Source organism: Antennarius striatus, chromosome 15 (genome assembly GCF_040054535.1).
Source record: "Antennarius striatus isolate MH-2024 chromosome 15, ASM4005453v1, whole genome shotgun sequence".
In the NCBI taxonomy this organism is placed as follows: domain Eukaryota; kingdom Metazoa; phylum Chordata; class Actinopteri; order Lophiiformes; family Antennariidae; genus Antennarius; species Antennarius striatus.
In genome coordinates this window covers 18,236,646-18,262,089 of record NC_090790.1, presented here as the reverse complement: position 1 = coordinate 18,262,089, position 25,444 = coordinate 18,236,646, and the positions used below count along the sequence as shown (strand labels likewise).

The 25,444-nt window shown below is 40.8% G+C and overlaps 1 protein-coding gene and 2 long non-coding RNA genes across 4 annotated transcripts; all 3 read right to left on the bottom strand.

The window, feature by feature from the left end:
- Positions 1 to 985: 985 nt before the first annotated feature.
- LOC137608140 (arylsulfatase B-like) lies at positions 986 to 8,912 on the bottom strand. The gene is made up of 8 exons (XM_068334221.1): positions 8,568 to 8,912; positions 8,213 to 8,399; positions 7,930 to 8,120; positions 7,179 to 7,386; positions 4,895 to 5,138; positions 3,803 to 3,873; positions 3,054 to 3,158; positions 986 to 1,984 (listed from the first exon to the last, which is right to left on the bottom strand). The coding sequence occupies exons 1-8, from the start codon at positions 8,811 to 8,813 to the stop codon at positions 1,722 to 1,724; spliced, it is 1,515 nt and encodes a 504-aa protein (XP_068190322.1). The 5' UTR covers positions 8,814 to 8,912; the 3' UTR covers positions 986 to 1,721.
- A 6,234-nt stretch (positions 8,913 to 15,146) lies between these two features.
- LOC137608144 (uncharacterized) lies at positions 15,147 to 15,808 on the bottom strand. Its single transcript, XR_011038158.1, has 3 exons — positions 15,780 to 15,808; positions 15,478 to 15,566; positions 15,147 to 15,275 (listed from the first exon to the last, which is right to left on the bottom strand). It is a non-coding gene; the product is annotated as an uncharacterized lncRNA (long non-coding RNA).
- An 8,778-nt stretch (positions 15,809 to 24,586) lies between these two features.
- Positions 24,587 to 25,444, bottom strand: LOC137608895 (uncharacterized). 2 transcript variants are annotated; one of them, XR_011038249.1, is made up of 4 exons: positions 25,416 to 25,444; positions 25,041 to 25,250; positions 24,837 to 24,901; positions 24,587 to 24,742 (listed from the first exon to the last, which is right to left on the bottom strand). It is a non-coding gene; the product is annotated as an uncharacterized lncRNA (long non-coding RNA). The 2 variants fall into 2 exon arrangements; XR_011038248.1 differs by lacking the exon at positions 25,416 to 25,444 and having other exon boundaries at positions 25,041 to 25,409.

Genomic DNA, 25,444 nt, shown 5'->3' with positions numbered 1-25,444 from the left:
AGAGAAACCCCCCCCCCCCCGATGGTTTTAAGGTAACTTGTAAGTAAAACATTCAATGTCTATTAGAGTCCTTGTAATTATGAATAAAATTCAGAACTTAAATAATCCACCAGCAACAAAGCAAAAACACCCTTCTCTGTGTGCCGCCATCCTTTTACTGGCGCATGCAGTAAACTGTCAACCTGTACAAAAGGTGTATTTCACCAAACAATGAAAAAATATGATTATATGTAAAACAATAGGCAGGTTAAATATTTATCATATTAGTTAATGTGATTTCTGCTCCTGAAGCTCAGCGCGCAGCGTCGTCACATCAGGACTGAATGTCGTCACCTCCTGCTTTCAATAAAGTTCCTGTTGGAGAACATCTGCTCGCATACATATAAGCAGGGTGCTATAAAAAAAAGAAAAGAGGGGAGATGTCTTTCTTCCAATCATAATAAAAATAACCAATTAACAGTTGAACACAAAGAGATGAAAGGTTTATTTTCTATGTGGATGATGGCCTAATTAGGCTTCAGGACCACGGATAAACAAAGTAACTTTGCAAATATCAAACTAGGTGACCAGGTTTGCTCTGATGTCTGACTTGATGTGGCTTTTCCAGCTTTCCAGTTCATGTGTCATCTGCAGAGTGTCTCTGTCGTTTAGGCACATTTTGGCAAATGTCTGTGAATGTTGTATGATGCTGCCTCCATGAGTTGAGTAAAGGAAATGCATTCTTAATTTGTGTACAGTAATGGCTGGCAGACCAAAAAAACAAAACATACAGTATTTAGACAAAAGGCATTGGCCACATAAAATCAGGCCTCGGGGTCACGTTTGGCTCTGTTGATCTTTATTACTGAGTTGGAAGATATTTTTCTTCCTTTGAATGTGTGCAATAAAATATATTGGAAATGCTTATAAAAAAACAACTTGCAGTAAATTCTTTGGACACATTTTATATACAAAAACTGAAGGGATCAGTATTTTAAAACTTCACAAAAATGGTTTTATTAGAAACTTAAATGTAGATCGATGCATTGAAAATACATGCAGCAGAAAAAATGGTCTTCATGGCAACATCAGCAACATGTGTTCATTCATTCATTCATTCATTGTCCGTACTGCTTCCTCTGCTTTCACGGGCCACCGATTTTGCTGGAGCCTATCCCAGCAGACTACAGGCATGAGGCAATGGACACTCCAGACATATTGCCAGCGCATCGCTGAACCACATGAAAGACAAACAACCATTTACACCAATATCCTTCTAGCCACGTTAGCATCTGATGCTTAAAAAGTTCATCAAAAAGTATTTTGTTCAGTTTGATAGAGAACAGATAAATCCACCTGAAGTGTATGTTTGTGGAGGTGGGAGGAAAATAGAGCGCCTGGAGAAAACCCAGGCAGGCATGGAGAAAACATACAAACAGAACAGGACTTGAATCCAGACCCTTCTTGCTCTGAGATAATAGCGTTACCCACTGCACCACAGTGTCACCTGCAATATGAGTAGCTTAAAGTAATTTCTTCAAAGCATTTCATATCTCAGGTTGATCACAGCAGCACGTCAATTATTGAGTTTCAAAAAGTACATCTTCATAATATAAACTTTTTAAAAATGTACCTGATGGCCTTTGGAATGTGTGACGTTTCTAAACCTTCATTTATCTTTACAGAATAGAGTCCTATTGATGTGATGTATGTAAACAACGTTCCATCGTTATTACTGTTGGCTAAGCCCATGGCCCCCAGGCTCCGGTGGGGCCTGGGTCACATTTTGGGTCATGCTTAGGGTGTGCAATCGGGACCGCACCACTCTGGTACTTGTAGAGCCTTTTGAGGAGATAATCCACGATATCAGGGAGTTTATCGGACAAATCGTTCCTCTCCTGCGGATCATCTTCTATGTTAAACAGCATCACAGGCTTCAGAGGCGCCTCTGAGGAACTGGACTCAGAGTCGTTGTGGATGGGCCGAGGGAACCAGGTGTCACAACCTGATGGACATTAGAAGAAGCACCTTGAGATGTAATAATAACAACCAGCTTGATAATTTTCTACTTCTTTTCTACATTTCCTGTCTGTACATTCTGTAACCATGAAGGCTTTTATACGCATTCCCTTTAGCAAATACACCTTGAGATATGAGTTGAGATTGGCTGAGCTCGTCAATATGCTTGGTTCTCAAATGACTTTTCTCCATTTAAAGTAACAAAAATAATTCTAATTCATTCCAGCCTTATAGAAAGTCCCAAACCCTCTACAATTTTATATAGTAAGCCCTCATGTATTCACAGTTGATGCTTGGCTTCACTACATTGCGGATTTTTAGTAGATAGTCACATGATTCCATACGAGCATGCTATTGGCTGACAGCATTCATAAGTGCATCGAGTTCTGAGGCTCACGGAGCGCAGCGCACTTCTGTGTATTAAAGAAACATTTAAAAGCCTTTTAAACAGTCTATAGGAGTGTGGGAAAGGGTAAGATAGAAGGTGGTTTAATATCAGTATGGGGAGGGTTAATAAACATTTAAATTATCATTAATAAAATTGTCGCTATATCGTGCAATTTCATATTTTGCTGGTGATCTTGGAATACTGTAACTACTCCACGTTACTGGAAAACAGTAACAGGATTATTGTACGTCCAAATCAATCCAGAGTGTCCCCCGCGTCTTGCCGGTAAGTTGGCTGGGAGAGGCACCAGCAACCCCCGTGACCCACACAGCAGAAAAAGCGAAGGAAAATGGATGGAAGATAGAAGAGAAAAGAAATGCAAAAGTCACAAACACACGGGAGCTGCAACTTTACTCTGCCGACAACATTTGGGAAAGAATGACATGTGGTCTCAGCTCATGTTTAATCCATCCGTCAACCTGCCGTGGTGTACCGAATCACGACTCCTAACTCGGATGTCTGCACGTATCTTGAATAAAAATATTCCCCAGTGACAGCTCGTATCTGCATAGACTCATGTCTAGTCAGTACTATCCTAAGGTACTACTTTATACCAAGAGTTATTATTCAACTGAACATGCCTTTAGAGACGACAGAAGATACAGACCTGGATAGCCGGTTAGCAACTTAAACTTTGAGGATCGAATGGCTGCATGAATGGTTGTATTGAAGGGAGAGCCAGGCCAGGACGTTTTGCTGACAGCATGTGGACCTGCAGAGAGCAAAGGACAGAGCTGATGATTGGTTTATATTAATGATGCAGTACTCTACTGTGATTAAATAACTTAAAATCACCCAATGGAGTGATAAACAGGGAGTTGTACAGCATAAGCATGCGAGTAACGTATTAGGGTCGTCCACAAACTCAGAAATAGTGGCCTCAGACAAGGACCACCTGATACCAAGCAGTTTCCTGGAACCCTTCTAAAATCACAACATTTTGATGGGGAGGACACACACCCTTCCCTCAGATGTGACAGCATCAGATTACTCCCGAGGATCTGGAGATCTAGAAGGACCAGCAAACCCAACTTAAACCCCTGAGGGGTTGTTAATACTTTATAAAGAACAAAACACGGGTTTTTATTTTCATATAATGCAGATTAGCAGAGCCAATTTGAGAGCTAGCACAGGTAATGTTCAAAAAGACTTCTTAAATCCTGTGCGTACTTCAAAAGGGATCTATAATTTCATGTTTCCCTTGAATCTGAGCAAAATGTGAAGAATAGAACACTAGTGGATGACAATGAGAATTTCTCCAACAAATAAAACCCTACTACCCAAGTTCTGGTCTTAGTATCTGCTCTCATGACTGACTGTGAAAATCCATCTGTGGACAATGAAATGCAAACTTACATGGTCTGGAATCATGGTAGAGAGGGTCGATGTTGTGCAGCAACTCCAATCTGGGTGATAAAAACCCTTTACTGTAAGAGAAAAAGCAGTGTAACTTTTAAATACGCGCGCGCACACACACACACACACACACACACACACACACACACACACACACACACACACACACACGTAAATCTAAACTAGCTGGCTGTTGTTCAAGCAGTCAAACACACAGACAATACACACTGCCCTCACTGACCACAGTTGTGTTAGTTGTGTTATCACATTGTCTGATAACACTAAAACAATTCTCTCTCTCTCTCTCTAGCCTCCCCTCTTTTCAAAGCCTTCATTTGGTTCTCCACTCCACCTGTTAGGGATTGTTTGACTCTGGACCCCAAGGAGCAGAGACTGACACCGACATTGCTCAGGCTAAAAACACAAGTGAGCAACGAAAACCAAAAGCAGCAGGGCAAAAAATATGTCCACAAATACTGAAAAGGATGGGCAGCGGAGAGAAAACTAGGAACATGAGCATTACTGAAACATGATGGAGTTATCTGGCACCCTCTTAAGGAAAAGTCAGGCCTTTTGAGATGTAGCTGAGTGAGAACTGGTGTGTCTTGCCAGCCACATCCTCAGCGATAGCCTGACCTGTCAGGAGAAAACAACCTCAACACAAAACAGACCTACCGAGCATACATAAAGAACAGAACCATGACAACACCGGCTGAGCTGTAGCTTTCTCTAAGACAGCAGCCAATAAAACCAAGATGAAGGCATAAAAGAAGTGAAAAACAGCAGTTTGTGTCCTGTGTTGTTGCTGTTGTTGTGCTCAAGGAAGGAAGCAGAGAGAATACAGGAAAAAGGATGCAAGGACTACAAATTTGTGCGAGAATGAAGGATGGAATTTCCTTCTCTTTGTGCTCCCATTGATCCAATAACAAAGGACTTATTGAACAAGCAAAACTTCTAAGAGATACAGACCCCGGATGAGGAAAGCTGGAGCAAACACATGAAGGAAGGATCAGAAAGAAGCTCATGAAGAGGACAGGCTGTCGTGACTAAAGAGCTGGTGTCACTCATGCTGTAAACAACAGCTCATTTCACCTGATCATGTCCCACATATCGAATCCGTCCAGCAGTTTTGTGCCGTTGGTGCTCCCTCCTGCTACGCTAACTAAAGTTGGGAGCCAGTCAGAGATGTGGATGAGTTGACGGCTGACGGTCCCGGGTTGCTTCAGCAGAGGGCTGGCGACAAATCCGACTCCCCGGATTCCTCCTTCCCACAAGGAGCCCTTTCTCCCCCGCAGAGGCCAGTTGCTGCCACCACGTAGCGTTTGACCTCCATTATCTGAGAGACAAAAGTTTATAGCCATGATGAAAATATGATTCAAATGAGAAAGGACTCACCTAACGGTGTCTCCAGGAAGTTTTTACAAGCTTGGTTGGGGAATGAAATAGTTTGTCGAGCTGCATGTTAGTAACTTAATGCTCTCAAAGATCAATGCTCACCTTGACTCCATGTCATTGAAAACTACAAATCAAGCCAGAAATCTTGGTGTAATTATAGACTCAGACCTGAATTTTAGCAGCCATTTAAAAGCTATTACTAAATCTGCCTATTACCACCTGAAAACCATTGCTCGAATTAAGGGGTTTCTGTCTCAACAAGACACAGAAAAACTTGTCCATGCTTTCATTTTCAGTAGGATTGATTACTGTAGTGGTGTCCTTACAGGTCTACACAAAAAATCCATCAGGCAGGTGCAGCTGATCCAGATTGCTGCTGCCCGAGTCCTTACAAACACCAGAAAACTGGACCACATCACTCCAGTCCTTAAATCACTACACTGGCTTCCTGTGAGTCAAAGCATATATTTTAAAATATCACTGCTGGTCTACAAATCTAAAAATGGTCTTGGACCAAAATACATGCAAGATTTATTAACTCCTTATGAAGCATCCAGACCCCTTAGGTCATCTGGGACAGGTTCACTGTGTGTCCCCAGAACAAGAACCAAACAAAGTGAAGCAGCATTTAGTTATTATGCTCCTCACCTGTGGAACAAACTGCCTGACTACCTGAGGTCTGCTCAAACGGTCACTTCATTTAAATCAGGGCTAAAGACATTTTTGTTCAATGCAGCATTTTCCTGATTTTGTTTTTTAATTATCTGCATTTTTTAATCAGTGGTTATAATTTAAATATTTTATTCTCCTGTTTAAATGACTTCTCTTTTTCATTGATTTTAATTGATATTTTATTGTCTTGTTTAAATCCCGTTTTATCTTTAAAGTGTTCTTGTGTTTTGTTCCCTTTGTAAAGCACTTTGAATTGCCTATGTATGAATTGTGCTATATAAATAAACTTGCCTTGCCTTTTATCTTACTGCCAACCTTAAACAATCCTTTCAACTATAGTCTGAGCCAAACTGGGAGAGCAACATTTCTTATCTAGTCTATCACAGGTGTGAAGTGTTATAAATACTCGTCCTTTTGTTTCCTGATAGACAAAAAAAGCTACATAATATCCAATAAACAGGGAGTTAGCCTGACTGTCATCTATGTGATAAGTCTGTCCAGTATAAACACCCTTCACCAATCATGTCCGGGCAGGAGTCCTCTGTCAGCAGTGGGTCCAGGACATAGTCTGCCCCAAACCTTAATGCCTTTTCAAGCTGTTGTGAGTTGCTCTTTCTGAGTTGCAGACGTTAAGTGATGACACTGCCTTTATAGGTGATGTCAGAGGTAATTATAAAAGCAGCGCATCAGAAGCAGGAAGAGTTTTAAGCTCAGCTTTGGATCTGTTAGTGCCATGACAGGCGGGAATGGGACCCAAATGTAGGACACCAGTGGAGATTATCATCCATATTTCAATCAAAGTTAAATCAAGGCAACACGAGACAGACGAGTAGAATAATAATTAAAAAAAAAAAACCTGGCAAGGAACAAAAGGAGAACCCGGCTTATAAAGCCTCAGGCTAATCAACCCAATCAGATCCAGGTATGGAGACGTGCAACAGGTGTGGAGACGAGACTCCGCCCACAAGTTCGGCCTCTCCTCTTGCCACACCCCAGCACAGAAGAGCACCGACACCAAACTGTGACCGTTGGTGTCTGACCAGCATATGGCTGGTTGAAGTCACTGAGTCAAAGTATCAGCTAAAGGTGTGGAACCTACCGTGGTCGATCTCCAGCATTATAAACCTCACTTTACTTTCACATTTTTCCTGCTCACAACACACTAGCATGCTCCCTTGTTATATATCTTACCCACTAACAGGTACCACGATAAGTGTGTGCTTACATCGGAAAACTTGCTCCAACACTCCACAGAAAATAAATAGTTCAGTGCCTGGTAGATCATTCTATAAACACTTTCCAGATGTACCTGTTGAGAACACCAAGATCATGTTGTCCCAAAGTCCCTGCTGCTTCATGGCCAGAGTGATGTTCCCCACGGCCTCGTCCATGGCTGCCACCATGCCAGCGTACACCCTCCGATTGTCGTCTTTGATAAACTTGTAGGGGGTTAGGTAGCGCTCTGGCACCTGAAGAGGACCATGGACTGATTGCAAAGCCACGTAAAGGAAGAGAGGCTGAAAGATGAACACAAAGATGTGTGACGTGTCACTTCTGTGAGTTACTGACAGTGTTCTCTGTGAATACAATTCAAAGCAGGGGTATTCCGCTGGAGATTCTACTTACAGTAAGCACTGCAAATATCAGGCAAACAGAAACACATACAATACAAATTCTTGTCTTCATGAAGATTGCACAGTCTCTCTTCTCCTTGCCCTGTTTCTATCCCCAGTATATTTCCTTTTCCACCAAACCAGACAAGGCGGATGACCGCCCTCTAGAATCTGGGAGTTTCTTGCTCAATGAGGGAGTTTTTCCCTGCGACTGTCGCCATGCGTGACTTGAAGGGTTCTGTTGGGTTTCTCTGTCTGTTAAAGACTTTGAAATGTCTGACAATGTGATTAATCGCTATATAAAGGTTGATTGACTGATTGATTTGATAGATTGAACTGGGTTTGTTTCCCGTTTTAGTTTGAGGGTTGATTCATACCAGGGTTGACCATTACACGTTGTGAGTGTGAGTGTGTGTGTGTGTGTGTGTGTGTGTGTCTGTGTGTCACCTGGGTTGGCTTGTGGTTTTCAATGATGCTGATGGTCTTTTGGGTGAACAACTCGGTGGAATAGACTCCACTGTAGTTGGCTGCAACTTCCTCTCCGTCCCGCAGGTCCAACGCACAGCGGTGAAAATTAAGATCGGGTATGTGACCACCGGTTTCATGAGTGTAATAATCCTCACTGCCTGTCAGGTAACCTGGAGCAACGCAGGGAGCAGATGATTCATTCATATATATAAATTTAGAAATGTTGTCCTATGAAACAATCTTAAATCTCATAGAAATATACCAAAGTACGTGTCAAAGCCCCGGCGTGTGGGCAGGCATTCCTTCTTGTACATTCCAAGGTGCCATTTGCCCACCATGTGTGTGGAGTATCCCACCTCCTTCAACAGCTGAGGCAGCAGTTTCTCATCCAGAGGCAAACAGTGGGGCTCACAGTTCCCTATGGTACTGTGCTGCAAACCTGTGTGGATCTGAAGACAGAACAGGATACAATCATATTAAATATGCACCAATCATTTTATTTGGGTCAAAACACAGCTTATTTTCAAGTGACAGCGGAACTCTCTTATCAACACTGAATATAGTTTATGACGGTGACAAAAATGTTCTTTTGATGAAGTTAAAGCTCTCCATCTCACCTGATATCTCCCGGTCATGAGCTGGCTCCTGGATGGGGTACAGATGGGCTGAACATAGTAGTTCTCCAGGCGGACTCCACCGGCGGACAGTTTGTCCAGGTTCGGTGTTCTGATCTCTGACCCGTGGTAGCCGACATCGTTCCAGCCGAAGTCATCAGCCAAGATGAAGACGATGTGAGGCTGTCGAGCTGCTAAAACTCCAGAGAAGATGAGGAACAGAGCAGCTATGATGAGTTGGAGAGACATGTTGTTTTCTTGTTGAGGTCAGTCCTCAATGTATATGTCTCCACTGAAAGGTAATCACAGCAGAATACCTCACTCTGTTATTTAGATCAGACCGTCAGCTTTTTCTTCTGTGTATCACAATGGTCACGAGATGGTCACATGACTGGAAAGACCTGAATCACATGAATGAAGGTCTTCCTGTTGGATGAGTCTGGCAGACAGCAGGTTGACAACACACACTAGTGAGCACTCAGAGGTTTTTGCTGTCATAGTACTTGTACTGTAGAGGAAACTAATTGTTTTTTCTAGCTTAAACCTGATAGCGAAAGTTTTATATAATTGTTCTGGATTCATTGTTGTAAACCTTCTTATTTCACATTTATGACATTAAAACAGAAATTCAAGACTTTGACAAATTGCTGATGCTTGTGTTTTTTATTCTTTATATTTTTTGCTTCAGTAAGGACTTGCTGTCTTTAAACCAAAGTCATGACATGCACATCCTGAGTTTTCCAGCTTACATAAATATGCAAAGTCCTCCATGTGCAAATTTAATGTTGTCTTTTTTGTGAGAAAATAGAACATATTGGTTAGAGTAGGTCTGAGCATCTACTGATGCTCAGACCTACATTAAAGTTACTATGAGAGGAAAACCAATAGAAACGTTTTAGGCTATGTTTGTTGTTATTGTTAATATCATATTTTACATCAAGTATTTATGCAAAATCATTAATGAGTTGAACAACCTCAAGAAGCATTTAGTCAGGTATGTAAATCCATTTTCTCCACAAACAGGATTCCATTTACTGTCACATTCCTTATAGGGATAGACATACTGAGAAAAACAGTTACAGACTTATCAGCTATATAATGAACAACATTTTTGGAAATACTGATGTTTCCCACATGTCAGTGTTCAATCTTTATATTATTATTATTATTATTATTATTATCATTACAATTAAATAATTTTATTACCGACAAACGAGCGTCCACTTCCATTTCTTTCCCTGATAAAGAACATGAGACAGAAGTTTCTCTTGTTACACAGATCAAAAATCCAACAAACTGCAATAAATGACTGAAACTCACCTGGAAGGGAAATCAGGATGAGGACCAACAGCAGAGCAACTTTTACAATCATTGTGTTCAGTTTCAGTGATGAACCTTAAAGTCAGTGAATGAGAAATTCATTTCAAATGATTGTTCGCTGGTGAACATGATCACCGTGTGTTATTGTGAGTGAAACTGTTATATTACACCAAACCTGATGAATGGTGTTCGTCAAAAATCATATTTATGAAGGGCTGAGGCTTTAATTTCAGTACATTTATCAGTTAAAATCACAAAAATCTTTTTACATACAATAATATAGTTTATAATACTACTTAGTAAATAGTGTTTTGTTCCTCCCTCCCATGAAAACTTTGCAATCAACTACAGAGGATCCATAACGAGTCTTACCTTTGTAGGAGACGTCTTGCAGTCTTTACTTACTGCAGATTTCTGGTACGATTAAATACACGAGTGTTTCTGAATAATTCATGATGTTCCAGGCCATTAAGTGTTGCAGTGAGCTGTACTGGTGAAGCAGCATGCACAATATTGTAATATTAGGTAAATGGAATACAGGTATGATGATGTTCCGGTGGACCGGAGTCTCAGCTGTTACTCAGTACTAGTTTAACCCTGTAACTGTTAGATACAATTTTATGAAAGAAAACTGTTTAGTGCATCTTTTAATAAATCAAACAGAAGAATCTAAGTTTAAAATCAATTTGCAAGAGTTCTAATTTAAATAATCTTATATCTGCTCTATCTGGCAAAAGCAACAGAACAAATCCTGGATCATGTTTCTATGATCAGATAGTTTCATACTGAATTTTAATTTACCAGAATGTTAAAGTTTATGAGGAGCGAAAATTAATTCAGTGTCAATCCCTTCACAGCGTTCTCGTTTGCGTGAGTCTTTGCGTCTTTGCCGCACATTTTTTGACGGGGAAGCGCGATCGTCAGACAGCGTCCCTGGGATTCAAGCTTTAAATGCACTTCATTCAACAAAAATATTAACAGTTTCTTGCACAAAAAACAATCAGAAGTTAATGCACATAAAGAGATGGATACAGTGCGTCCTCGTTCTTTGCGCTTAATGCATTCCAGGAACCACACGCGATTCAGGCATCCGCGATCGAGATCTTATTATTTACTTTAATTTAAACTTTAACGAACCCTCCTCATACGAATATTAAACCACTTTCTATCTGTATTACCTTTTCCCCACACTCTGACCGACCGATTAAAGCACTTTTGTGTCTCACGAAAGTCCGAGACTAACGGATGCCGTCAGCCAATAGAATGCGCGTCCGATATCACATGACTGCCTGCAAAAAGTCCGCGATGAGGTGGAGTCGCAAGTGGCGAGTGGCGCACTGCGTTACTGACATACAGTACTACTAAAATGTGTGTGGAGGGGGCTCTGTCGGCTTGTGGCAGACCCTTCTCTGCACCAAGCTGACAGAATATATGAATTAAAGGCAAAGAAAACTATTGAGAAGCAAAAATAAAATAATTATTTCTAAAACTGTTTTTAATGACTACCAGGCTTTAACATTTTAAGAAAACTAATATTTCATTTAACTGTTTCTTTCTTTTTTTACTTTAACAGTTATGTTATTCATAAAGACATTAAAATTAACATTTTATTTTTTAAATTGTACTATTTACAAAACTCAATCCTTGCATACTCCTCTACCGTATATACTGTTACTACTTTTGGGATGCACAAATTTTTTCTTGAAGCGCATCCCAAGGATGCACAACTTTCTTGAGGTAAAATGAACTCTGCCCTTCATGAATGTTATACTTCATCCATGATAAACACACATTTAGCAAATTTCATAAGTAAACATTCAAAAGATGTCCACCACCCATAATGCTGCAGGTAGTCCTCAACATAAAAACACAATTGGGTCTGAGAACTTGTTTGTTATTAATTGTTATTAATTCAATTTAAATCTTTAAGCGCAATTTCAGGTAATTTAAATGCCATTACTACTCTAAATATGAAAGTAATATTCTCTTAAAATTATCACAAAAAATAGCAGGACACAAAAACAACACATATTAAAATAAAATGCAAGTAAATGTCGTAACGAGTTAGGTAGTATTCAATTATACGTCCGTATTAACAAAAATTCACAGAAAAATAATAATCAAATTTGTGTCATTTCTTTCGACTTTACGTCTGTCCAACACAAATATAGGACTCTTAAATATCACTGGAAAACAGTGACAAGTACATAATATAATGCTACTGTCCAGGAAATAAGAATAAAAACATATCATACTAAAATACTTACGTATAGAATGTCTATTTTCATATGTAACAATTTCTTAAAATGTCAGTTGAATTACTCCATCTATCCATCCATCCATCCATGTTCCTGATGATTACAATCATCTTGTCCACAGCTGCTTATCTGCATTGAGGGTCATGGTTCTGGTGGAGCCTAAGCTCAGAGGAACATGGATGTTACTTCCTCTGGGAAATGCACAAAAACAAGAGTAGAAATGATCGAAGTACCTACCGGAATGAATGCATAATGAATTTGGTCAAATCATCAATAATTTCACATAAATCCTTGATGTAAAATATATAAGAACAACTACAAAATATTCTAAGCTTTTCAGTTTGTTCTCTTTCTGCATCTATCATTCCTTAGACATTCTCGAGTGAATACGTTTCAGAATGTCAGATATTACAAAACTCAAATATGAAATAATGAATAAAAATACAAATCCAAACAAAACAGGGAATAACAGTCCAAAAAGTCAAGAAAAACTGAGTCCAAATAGCACAAAGATAAAACAACAACAGCGCCACCAACTGCCATCGAACAGCAGGACTTTCACTCGATAACTCAAGTGGAGCTCTAACCAATTTTAAGAAATAATTTACAATTTACAATTTGTACTCTGATTACCTCAAAATGTAATCATCTCTTCCCTGCTTCAATTAAGCATTTTTTTAAGTTTTATGAAATAACATGGAAAATATAAACATGGATGACCACTATATGTCCTCCAATTTTCATTTTGGACATTACAGAGAAATAATTCATAGCATACAGATGTAACTTCTGTTCTTTACACGTCTTGCAGCACAGAAGTGCATAGACGCACCTGCAGCTCCAACAGGGTTATGTTTGCTGCAGTTATAGTTGTAACCACTAGGTGGGGCCACAGTGCTGAAATCCCTAGGACTAGAGCACTCTTGGAAGACAGGTGAAACTTCTAGTGTTTTCTTCAAGTCCACTTGACTCATTTCACGACAGAGATATTCATAATTTTTTCTAGTAATGTGATTAATAAAAATGTAAATGTTTTTTTTTCGTGTAAATAACACCCCCCACCCACCACCCCAACAAATCTCACCCTGTTGCAGCATAACGTAACATGGTGTAATGTAATATCATCACACACACACACACACACACACACACACACACACACACACACACACACACACACACACACACACACACACACACACACACACACACACACACACACACACACACACACACAAATGTGGCTTTGGTCAAAAGGATTAGAGAGAAGAGAAATTGTTTCAGCACTGTTGCACGACACTTGTTTCAAAGTGGTTTCAGGTACAAAATATTTCACAAAGTTATAAAAGTTATAAAATATTTAACAAAGTTATAAAAGACAGAGAACTTAACAGTCAAACATGAGTCGGTTCACACTCACCAATCACAAAAGGGCAAATGATCACCATTACCATTCTACTGTGGCTACTACTATCAGCACTGCTCTTGTGATCGTCTTGTGCTAATGTAGTATAACAGCCAGAGGGTGACACTGAGCCGCAGTTCAACTTCCACTGAGTCAGTTTTATATACTTAACCATTTAGAATTTTCAGAAGTCAGTGATCACCTTTTTGAACCACTCGCCCGGGTCTTTCCTTTCTTTTTTTTCCACAATATTTTGAAATTCACTTCAGGAGCTCAATGTCAAAACTTCATTTTCAAAATAAAATTAAGTTTGGGTTGTTGTTCTTCTCCTTAAAATAAAAATAATTAAAAATAATTTTCTTTTCCTATTGACATGTCCTGTTAGGGGTTGAAACAACAGGTCATCATTTTCCATGTCAGCCTATCTTCTTCATCCTCCTCTCTAACATCAGCTACCCTCATGTCTTCCTCACTACATCCATCCACTTCCTGTTGCTCTCTGTCTTTCTAGCTCCATCCTCATCACCCTTTCATCAACATACTCACCATCTCTTCTCTGAACGTGTCTAAACCATTCAAGTCTGCTCTCTCTAACTTTGTCTCTGTGAGGAACTCCGATGAACTAGAACTCATTTCTGATCTGATCCAACCTTGACATCTTCATTTCCTCCACCTCCAGCTCTGCTTCCTGTGAGGGGCAAGGAAATGAGGGTAGAGTAATAAATAAAGACAAATAAACAAAATAACTACAATCATTGCAAACAGGAGATAAACTTGAAACACTTACATGTGGGAATCAAGCTGAATATTCTGGCACAGACAAAGACTCGAGGCCTGCTTCAGTCACCAGCTAGTTTTAATGAAGCCCAGGTGTGTCCCGTGACTATTAGTGATGTCAGCTTTGACACGGCGCTCTGAACCCCAGACCGAGTGGGTTTTTTCTCTGAACTGCTGCTCCAATATTATATTACATGTTTTATTTGAACCCTGCAAGGATCAATGATCATATATCAATTTCCTATAATATATGGCTATGATATAGAAGACAAGGATTAACACATTAAATTATATTTGGTGTTATTCATAACATATATGCAGTACAGGAAACGTCAAAGGGGTGTTTTCTAGGGTTATCGACCGCTGTGTAACTGCAGGACAACCACCCTGCCGAAGAGAGGGCCAACGTTCCCAAAGAATAGAAGAAGTACACTAATGATCCATATGTGTGTGTGTGTGTGTGTGTGTGTGTGTGTGTGTGTGTGTGTGTGTGTGCGTGCATGCGTATGTCTGTTTGTGTGAACGTATGAACTCCGCCCTTTGTCTCTCACAAGGCTGGCAATGAGTGATAATTTCACCTCTTAATTTCTGCCTGGATTATTTCACATCCAGGTTAAGGTCAGTTGAACGTAACCCTTGACTGGTGACAGTAAATATCTATTAGGCTGTAAATAAAGGCTGAGGCTCTTTGTTAAGGAGCGGTGCAGTCGGTTTGGATACATTCTGGTACACCTTCTCATTTCAAGTATATGACATAAAAACAGAATAAATTCAACACTGAGACAAATTGTTGATGCTTGTGTTTTTTTTTATTCTTTTTTTTTCTGCTTTAGTAAAGAGTCATCGACTTTAAATCAACATTCAGCTGATGATGACATGACATGCACATCCTGAGTGTTCCTGCTTTATCCTCAGCAAAGTCCCAAGTGTCGGAGTCTAACCCCGTAGTGCCTGTCAGAGAATAGAACATATTCGTTAGAGTAAGTCTAAGCGTTGATGATACAAAAAGTCACCATTATAGTTTATTATTATAGTTTATTAATTGGTTTCTGCTATAAGAAACTAATTAAAAAGTTTAGACTATGTTTGCTGTTTTTTTTAATGAATAATTTACATCAAGAATTTATGCAAAATTATTAATAAGTTGAACTACCTCAACGTGCATTCATTTTGGTAGGTTTTTCCATTTACTCCACACGCAAAGAGGACTCCCGGACAAAGAGCCGAAATTTTAATGTAGTCCTGTTAAAAAAAGTTAGAGTAATCAGGTTTATAAAAGATGGAGGAAGAGGAAGAAGAAGAAGAAGAAGAAGAAGAAGAGGGAGAAGACCAATGATAACAAGTTATATCTGAAATATTGATGTTTTCCACATGTCAGTATTCAATCTTGATAATATCGTAACTAAATTATATTAATTCTTCATCTTAAAACATTGAAATAAATGATTGTTTTACCTGAGCATCCACTTCCATTTCTTTCCCTGATAAAGAACATGAGAAAGACAGAGGGTTTTCTTGTTAAAGTGTTCACAGATCAAAAATCCAACAAACTGCAATAAATGACTGAAACTCACCTGGAAAGGAAATCATGATGAGGACCACCAGCAGAGCAGCTTTTACAATCATTGTGTTCAGTTTCAGTGATGAACCTTAAAGTCTGTGGATATTGTTCATTAAAAATTGAAATTCGTTTCAAATGTTTGTTCACTGGTGAACATGATCACTGTGTGTTATTGTGAGTGAGGCTGTCATGTTACACCAAACCTGGTGAATGGTTCTGGTCAGAAATTAAGTTTTTGATCAGAATAAATATGTACAAAGCTGAGGCTGTAATTTTGTGTCTTTATCAGCTAAAGTAAAATCATGGTCTATAATGCTACCTAATAAATAGTGTTGCGTTCCTCCATCCTATAAAAAAATTGCAATCAACTGCAGAAGCCTCAGAGTCTTACCTTAGTAGGAGACGTCTGGCAGTCTTTACTTACTGCAGACGACTGGTACGATTAAATACATGGTGGTACTGAATAATTCATGATGGTTCAGCCCATTACGTGTTACAGTGAGCTGTACTGGTGAAGCAGCATGCACAATATTTTAATGATAAGTAAATCAAACACAGGTATGATAATGTTTTTGGTCGTTGGAGTCACACATCAGCTGTGACTCAGTACAACGGAACCATGAAATTACTGCCTGCGATAATATTGTGAAACGAGAGTGCTGAAGTTTGTCAAATGATCCAATAAACAAAAATAGTTTAACACCAATTTGCATACAATTTTGATTCGAATATTTTTTGCTATATCTGGCATAAGCAACAAAAAAAAAATCATATGTTTCAACTGTTTAAGTAATGAGCAGTAAAAGATAAATAGTCACAGCTTCACACTTCTCCTCTGATTACATACATTTACTTACATGTTCTGTAAGTAAGAGAAACATAAAAGCATGAAAAACAAGCAACTGTATTGAAGTGTCAGTGTCTGTGGAAATTGGGAGGTGGAATTTTATTTTTAGATTTATTATTTGATGAGGGAAATAATGAAGGACATCATGGTATTTACAATAGCAACTGTGCCAAGTATCTGCAGGCTGATGAACCAGAATTAATTAAAGTCAAGAGTGGCTGGAATCGTGAGACGAGAGGATTTGAAACATTTGTGGATTGCGTGTTGCCGCTAGTCGTTTGGAAAAAAGGAGAAGTTTGTGAATAATAATGATTGTATTTGATGATGTGTGAATGTGACTGCTCTTAATTTTAACTTTTGGTCGATAAGACAAACAAAAGTCAATGAAGTAAAAAAACAAACGTGTACAGCTGGCTTTCTTGGAGTTTATGTATTTTGCAGAATGGATGGACTCCAGTTTCTTGTGGTCCATCCAGACTGTGAACAGTTGTTCCTTCCAACCAGTATCTCCGTTCCTCAAGGGCCAGCTTAATCACTATAACTCCAGGTTCCTGATATCATAGATTCTGTCTGCAGGCAAAACATTGCAGGAGAAGAAGGCACAAGGATTGATCTTCTGATCCTTTATTGAATGCTGGGACAACACTGCCAAGTTGATAGAATATGCCAAAATGCCAACCTGACATTTTCTGTGTCCATAATAATTCCAGTGCTAATGATGCAATCAATCAATCGATCAATCAACTTTTATTTATATAGCGCTGAATCATATCAGAAGACATTTCAAAGCGCTTTACAGATAGAAAGCCAACAATGCCCTCCAGAGCAAGCATAAGGGACGGTGGTGGGGAAAAACTCCCTCATTGAGGAAGAAACTCCGGGCAGGACACAGGCTCTTGGGTGACTTGAAAGAGTCCAGGATATATTTTTCACTTGGATCCAAATTGACCAAAGCTCATCAGATATAGGCTCCTCTATTTCTCCCTCCCAATGTGTCTTTACTGAGCTTAAATACTTTGTACTCATTAAGTTTATTCAATTGTAGAGAACTGAGATGGAACCTTTCAGCTTAGAAACAGGCAAGAGCCAAGCATCTCGGTCAGAGTCCCCAGGTAAACTAGAAAAAGTAGAGAAATTACTTTGAACAAAGCTACGGACTTGTAAATATCTGAAAAAAATATTTGGAAGGGAGAACAAATTTCACTGTAAGTTGTTGGTAAGTGGCAAAGATATGATCAATAAATCAGTCTTTATAAGTCTGGATACAAAATTTTGACCAGGCTATGAAGGTTTTGTCTGTGAGAGAAGAAAGAAAGACATGGATTGCTACTAAAGGAGCATGGGAGGAGAAGAATTGCAAATCAAAGTAGCTCCTAAGTTGTGTCCAAATCTTAAGACAGGTCTTCACTGCAATATTTTTTGTACAAACAGTAGTTGAGGATGCAATTGGTGAATACAGAAGTGAGAATCTATTTGTTTGAAGAAGGATACAGTAAGAAAAATGAAGGGACACTGGAAAAGATAAAGAACATGGGAAAAAGCATTCATTTTTACACATTTAATGCAGTCCATTAATGAGAGTTTGAATAGCCACCATCACTCACAATCTGCTTTAACTTTTGATAAAAGTGGAGAAAAGTTAGCTTTAAATAACTGTTCTAATTTGTGTGTAACCTGAATTCAAAGATATGTAAAACTGGTGTCAACAACTTTAAAGGGAAATAATTGTAAAGCAGATTAATAGGAAATAACTCACTTTTACTAAAGTTTAACTTATCTTGAAAGCCTTCCGAAGTCTGAAAGTAGACGCAAAGCAGCAGGAATATTAGTATGGAGATTTGAAACATACAGAAGAATGTCATCAGCATAGAGTGAAACTTTGCAACCAGACCATAATGCTTTATTCCTACTATAGAAGTATTGGAACGAATAGCAATCGCTATGACTTACTCCCGAGTACTAATGGATGGACTATTAAATAAAATGTTGACAAAATGCCTGATGTTAGAAAAAAAGTGTCTGTTCTGTATGTAACCAGGATGAATGTTACCACAGTAATATTCGATGGTTATTTTGGTTATTATTAATATTTTTCTTATTATTAATATTTTTATTCTTACCATAGCACAGGACGTTAGGTTCCACACTAGTGTGAACTTGTCACGTGGTGTATGACATCACGCATTCACCTGTGGGGCTGCGGGTGGCTAATGATGTCACCTGCAATAAAAGCCAGTGAGAAAACGGCGTTGGGGGGTGTGTGTCCGCGAAAGAGAGAGAGATCCGGAAGCGTCGAAAGCAGCCGGCATTGGAGTTCCCTGATCAGCCGCAGGCTACCGGAACAGACCTGTGTGGACGAGTTATCTGAACTATATGAACGTTGAACATTTTTCATGGATTTGGTCGGAGTGCCGGTGAGGACTCGACTAAACGATGGCGAGCTAGGACTCTGATTCAGAGCGGGGACAACCGATGCGGAGAACTTCGCCTGGTCTGGTAGGAGGCTCTGGAAGCCGGTCCCCCCCTGTCACCTCCGGACACACCCACATACACACACGCACACACACGCCATTGCCAACGGACCAATTACGGCTTGGACTTGACCCTGGATTATTTTGGACAATGAGTGTGATGATAAATATTGTGTGTGGGTTTATCTGAAATGTACTTTACTTTAGTTAATTTTATTCCTTCTGCAGAGAGTGAATATTGGGGTTCACTGTATATATATATTTTTTTCTTCACAAAGTAATATAATTAATTGCACATAAAGTTCTGTGTTTGTGTGGTTCATTGCACCGCTACCTCCATGAGTCGAATCGGTCTTCTGATTGACTAGTCCGAAAGCTAATATCTTTAATTAATGTAGCCTGGAAACTTGCTACATAATTGGCGAGCTAGCCAGGAGGTAGTGGTACAGTGTTCTTCATATATTTCTCTTTAAAAAAAAAAAAAAAAATCAGATTTACCAATTTATTTCAAAATGGAGGTTTTTGACATGCTTTGTATTAAAATACCAAATGCTGTGGTAATAGATGGGGTTAATAGAGATGATAAAGAGGAAGTGGGGCAGTTTTTAGAGCGGTATGGACCAATCAACAGGGCAGTTTTTGTTGACTCTCCAGAGTCTGAATTCCATGGGGTGTGGGTAGTCGAGTATGTGTCAGGGTCTGCTATGCCTTTATTAGATCCACTGCTACCGTATACTTTTACGATGAGTTCCGGGAACCAGTGTTATATTAAGAATCTATCAAAAGTTTATTCTTCAAAGGTCGGAAGATCAAAGACTAAGACATATTTAGCTGACCTTAAGCAAGTGGCTAAACTTTCTGGTAAGGATTATGCTGAGGTGCTGCAGGAAATGATGGCCCAGATCAGCGACTCCATTGCAGAGTGTTACCCTGTCGATCCTGCTAAAATGGAGGAGACGGCTGAAGAGCAGATAAACCCAGACCCACCTAAAATGGCCGCCACCTCAGTGCCACTAATCCATGCTAAGACCACGCCCACTGTAAGACCAAGGGAGCGCACTTCTTCTGTTAACATTGCTGCTACTGATCTAAATCCACCTGAGGTCCAGAGATATGTGGTGGAACACATTGTAAAAAGTGAGGATGTTGTCATGCACACACGTTCATCTCACAGGCTCCGTGTTTTCTCTGGACGAGTGCCACGCCCACAGCATGAGGTCGACTATGACACTTGGCGCTCTGGTGCTGATTTGATTATGAAAGATCCAGCTATCTCTGAAATTCAGCGGACACGTCTCATCCTTGACAGCTTACTACCCCCGGCTGCAGACATTGTGAAACATCTAAGCCCTGATCTACCAGCTGACATCTACCTCGAGCAGCTGGACTCAGCCTACGGTACAGTGCAAGATGGGGAAGAGTTGTACTCTAAATTTATGGACACTCTTCAGGATGCAGGAGAAAAACCATCTACCTATCTGCAGCGGTTACAGGTGGCGTTAAATCTTGCTGTGAGGAGAGGAGGAGTCCCTGAAACTGAAGTGAATAGGCATCTGCTGAATCAATTTTGTAGAGGCTGCTGGGATAATACCCTAATTTCAGAACTTCAGCTCAAACAAAGAAAGTTGAGTCCACCATCATTTGCTGAATTACTGTTGTTACTCAGAACTGAAGAAGACCGAGAAGCTGCGAAGATTCACAGAATGAGACAACACTTAGGAACTGCAAAACAAAAAGTCACTTCCCAGGCTCAGTTCGCGTATGAGGAAGAGGAAAAGGGGATGTGTGCAACATTGACCACACTGACTACGCAACTTACTAAGCAAATGGCAGCCATTCAACAACAGCTATCTGTCTTGACTGCAATGCAGTCTCAAGTACAACATGGTTCCTGTGCTTCCAGACTCGGTCATGCTACGAAGCCTCATAGTAAATCAAAGACTGCTGATATTGCTGTTGTAAACCCAAAGCCTGGGTTCTGCTTCCGTTGCGGTGAGGATGGCCATATCAAGCCTCAATGCAACAATCCACCTAACTCTGCCCTGGTTAGTGCAAAAAGAAAACAATTCAATGACAAAAAACAAAGACAATCTTCCAGATCTGATCAGTTAAACTAAACTCCGTTCCTGTTGTGGGACAAACAGGAACTGAGCTGGACCCATCCTGTCCCGCCATGTCAAAAATGACTGTTCAGTGTGCAGAGTTGCAGCCTTCTCGACCTAGGGCAACAGCCAAATTGCCCAGAGGCCTAGTGGGTTCTCGCTGTACAGCAGAAGTTAAAATAACAGGTCACAACTGTCGGTGCCTGTTGGATACTGGGTCACAGGTGACCACTGTACCCGCCTCATTTTTCAATCACTATCTTCATGATCACCCAATCCACTCACTGCATGATCTGTTGGAAATCGAGGGAGCGGCAGGCCACTCAATCCCCTATCTTGGTTATATTGATCTGTCAGTGACTTTCCCCAAAACCTTTTTGGGTCGAGACATTGAGATTTTTACACTGGCGCTTGTGGTTCCTGATTTTAGTCCTGGCTCTTCTTCATCTGTGCTTATTGGCATGAATACGCTTGAGCCTTTGTACGAACAATATATGTGTAATAAATCTTCAGCATTTCAGCCAAGTACTCAAGGTTACAGAGCTGTATTAAAGACACTGCAGCTGACGCATCAGCAACATGACACTGGTAATGTTGGAGTGGTTCGACTCTTAAGCAAAGCCCCAGTGCGAGTTCCGGCCGGCCGCACTTTGGTGATCGAGGGCACAGCTAGGACCCCCTCTCCAACAGCCAACCAGTCAGTCTTACTTCACCATCCTGTGTCAGCTCTGCCTGGTGGGTTGTGCGTCAGCAGCTGTTTAATATCATTTCCAGCTCATTTTCCCTATAAAGTTCCAGTGATTGTAACCAACGAGTCAGAGCAAGATGTTTATATTCCATCCTTCAGTGTAATTGCAGAGCTTGAGACCTACCACTGCATCCTGTCTCAGCATCATGTGACTGACCCCCCATCCAGAATCACACAGCAATCTGTCAACTTGAATCTGAATTTTGGCAACTCTCCCATAACATCAGAGTGGAAGGAGCGAGTCACTGAGAAGCTCAACGCAATATCTGAAGTATTCTCCCACCACGATCTTGACTTTGGATGCACCAACCAAGTTAAACACCATATCACTCTTCATGATGAGACCCCGTTCAAGCAACGTGCCCGCCCTATCCATCCAAAAGACATTGAAGCTGTACGCAGACATCTTCGTGAGCTTCTGGATGCTGGTGTGATTAGGGAGTCAACATCTCCTTTTTCATCTCCTATTGTGGTTGTCAAAAAGAAGAATGGTGATGTACGGCTGTGCATTGACTATCGTAAACTCAATCTCCAGACTATAAAAGATGCCTATGCCCTGCCAAACTTGGAAGAGTCTTTTATTGCCCTTACCGGTTCAAGATGGTTTTCAGTACTCGACTTGAAATCAGGATATTATCAGATCGAAATGGAAGAGGCAGACAAACCCAAGACTGCTTTTGTAACTCCGTTAGGTTTCTGGGAATTCAATAGAATGCCTCAAGGAGTCACTAACGCACCAAGCACATTCCAGCGGTTGATGGAGCGATGCATGGGAGACCTTCATCTCAAGGAAGTGCTGGTGTTTCTTGATGATCTAATCATATTCTCAAACACTCTAGAAGAGCATGAGAAAAGACTACTGCGAGTACTGAGCCGGCTGAAGGAGTATGGATTAAAGCTTTCTCCAGAAAAATGTAAATTTTTCCAGACTTCAGTCCGTTACCTGGGGCATATTGTGTCAGAGAGCGGGGTTGAAACAGATCCTGAAAAGATTGCTGCCATCAAGTCCTGGTCCATTCCCACAAACTTAAAGCAGCTGAGATCTTTCCTGGGTTTCGCAGGGTACTACCGCCGCTTTATTAAAGACTATGCTGTCATCGCCAAGCCTCTCAATGATCTAACTCGGGGTTACGCCCCAGTCCGAAAGACCAAACCTCAGACATCCGCCAAGTTGCACTGCAGCTCAAACCAGCCTTTTGGAGAGCGATGGAATCAAGGTTGCCAACAAGCCTTTGAGACCCTCATTGACAAACTTTCATCTGCACCAGTTCTCGGGTTCGCTGACCCAGCTCTTCCTTACATTTTACACACGGATGCAAGCATTACAGGTTTAGGTGCTGCCTTGTATCAAGAACAGGACGGAAAGCTTCGGGCAATAGCTTTTGCCAGCCGTGGTCTTTCTCAAAGTGAGAGTAGATATCCAGCCCACAAACTAGAATTTTTAGCACTTAAATGGAGTGTCACCGAAAAGTTTCAGGACTATCTGTATGGAGCAGAATTCACAGTAGTGACAGACAGCAACCCCCTGACCTATGTTCTGACATCAGCTAAACTGGATGCTACTGGTCATCGTTGGTTGGCTGCTCTTTCCACATTCTCTTTTAAGTTGCTCTATCGAGCTGGAAAGCACAATTATGATGCAGACGCACTCTCCCGGCGACCCAACACAGCCCCTGCCGAAGAGTCACCGAAAGATGTTGAACTTATTCACCAGTTTATATCCCACCATCTTGCAGACACTGATGTCATTTCTCCTGACATTGTCGACGCAATCTGCCAGAGTCAGCTGGTTAAAGCCTCTCAGGCCGTTGATTCTGGTCAGTGTTGCATGACCCTGATCGAGTCGCTTTCACATAGAGCCGATGCTGTACTAGAAAGTTACATCTCTGAAGATCACTTACCTGTTGTTCCAGCGCTGTCTCACTCCAGCTTGAAAGAAAAACAGAGGGCAGACCCAAGCATGAGAGAACTCATTCACCAGATGGAGACAGGAGAGAAGGTCCCACCAACAGCTAGGGTGGAATTGCCCGAACTCCCTCTTTTGTTGCGAGAATTGACAAGGTTAGAACTCATAGATGGTATCTTGTACCGCAAACGTCACAACAATGCAGCTTTGTCATACCAACTTGTTCTCCCTGATGAACTCCGCCCTTTTGTACTGAAGAGCCTTCATGATGATATGGGTCACCTTGGAATCGATCGCACCCTTGATCTTGTTCGTGCACGGTTCTATTGGCCTAAAATGGCTAGGGACGTCGAACAAAAGATTAGGACCTGTGGCCGCTGTGTGCGAAGGAAAACCCTTCCTGAGAAGAGTGCACCTCTTGTCAATATAATCACCTCACGTCCCCTCGAGTTACTCTGTATGGATTTCCTGAGCCTCGAGCCTGACTCTAGTAATGCCAAGGACATTCTTGTTTTAACAGATCACTTTACAAAGTTTGCTATGGCCCTTCCAACACCAAACCAAAAGGCAAAAACTGTGGCAAAATGTTTATGGGACAATTTTATTGTCTATTATGGCATCCCCGAGCGTATCCACACAGATCAAGGAACAGATTTTGAATCAAAATTGATCAAAGAATTGTGTGAAGTTGCAGGAATCCAGAAGAGTCGAACTACACCGTACCATCCCAGAGGCAATCCCGTGGAGCGATTTAATCGGACACTTTTGAGCATGCTTGGAACACTGGAAGAGAAGCAAAAGTCAAAATGGAAGGACTATGTGAAACCATTAGTTCATGCATACAACTGTACTAAGAACGATGTGACCGGTTACACACCTTATGAGTTAATGTTTGGCCGAACACCCCGTCTTCCTGTCGATATGGTTTTTGGACTACCACTGCTGGGGGCCAAGAACAAAAGTCATTCACAATATGTTCAAGGACTGAAGTTACGACTGGAAGAGAGTTTCAAAATAGCCTCAGAGAATGCTCATAAATCAGCAGAACGAAACAAAACACGGTTTGATCAGAGAGTCATACCAGCAGCATTGGAAGCAGGTGATCGAGTGCTTGTGAGGAATGTGCGTCTCAGGGGAAAACATAAACTGTCTGACAAGTGGGAAGAAGACGTCTATGTGGTGGTTAGCAGAGCTGGTGATCTCCCAGTCTACAAAGTGAAGCCGGAAATCGGAGATGGACCCATTCGCACTCTCCATAGAGACCTCCTTCTCCCCTGTGGTTTCCTTCCATCTAAGGAAGACCGTAGGGCATCATTTGACACAATTCCTGCTGTAAGACCATGTACTCGTTCTCGTCAAGTTGTTGACCATTGCAGTCAAGATGCTGACGGCTCCTTGGAGTACCTTGCTAGTGATGATGATTTTGAGACCGTAGTTTCACTGAATCCAAACTTACCCGCAGTCCAATTCACCATGGACAAAGAC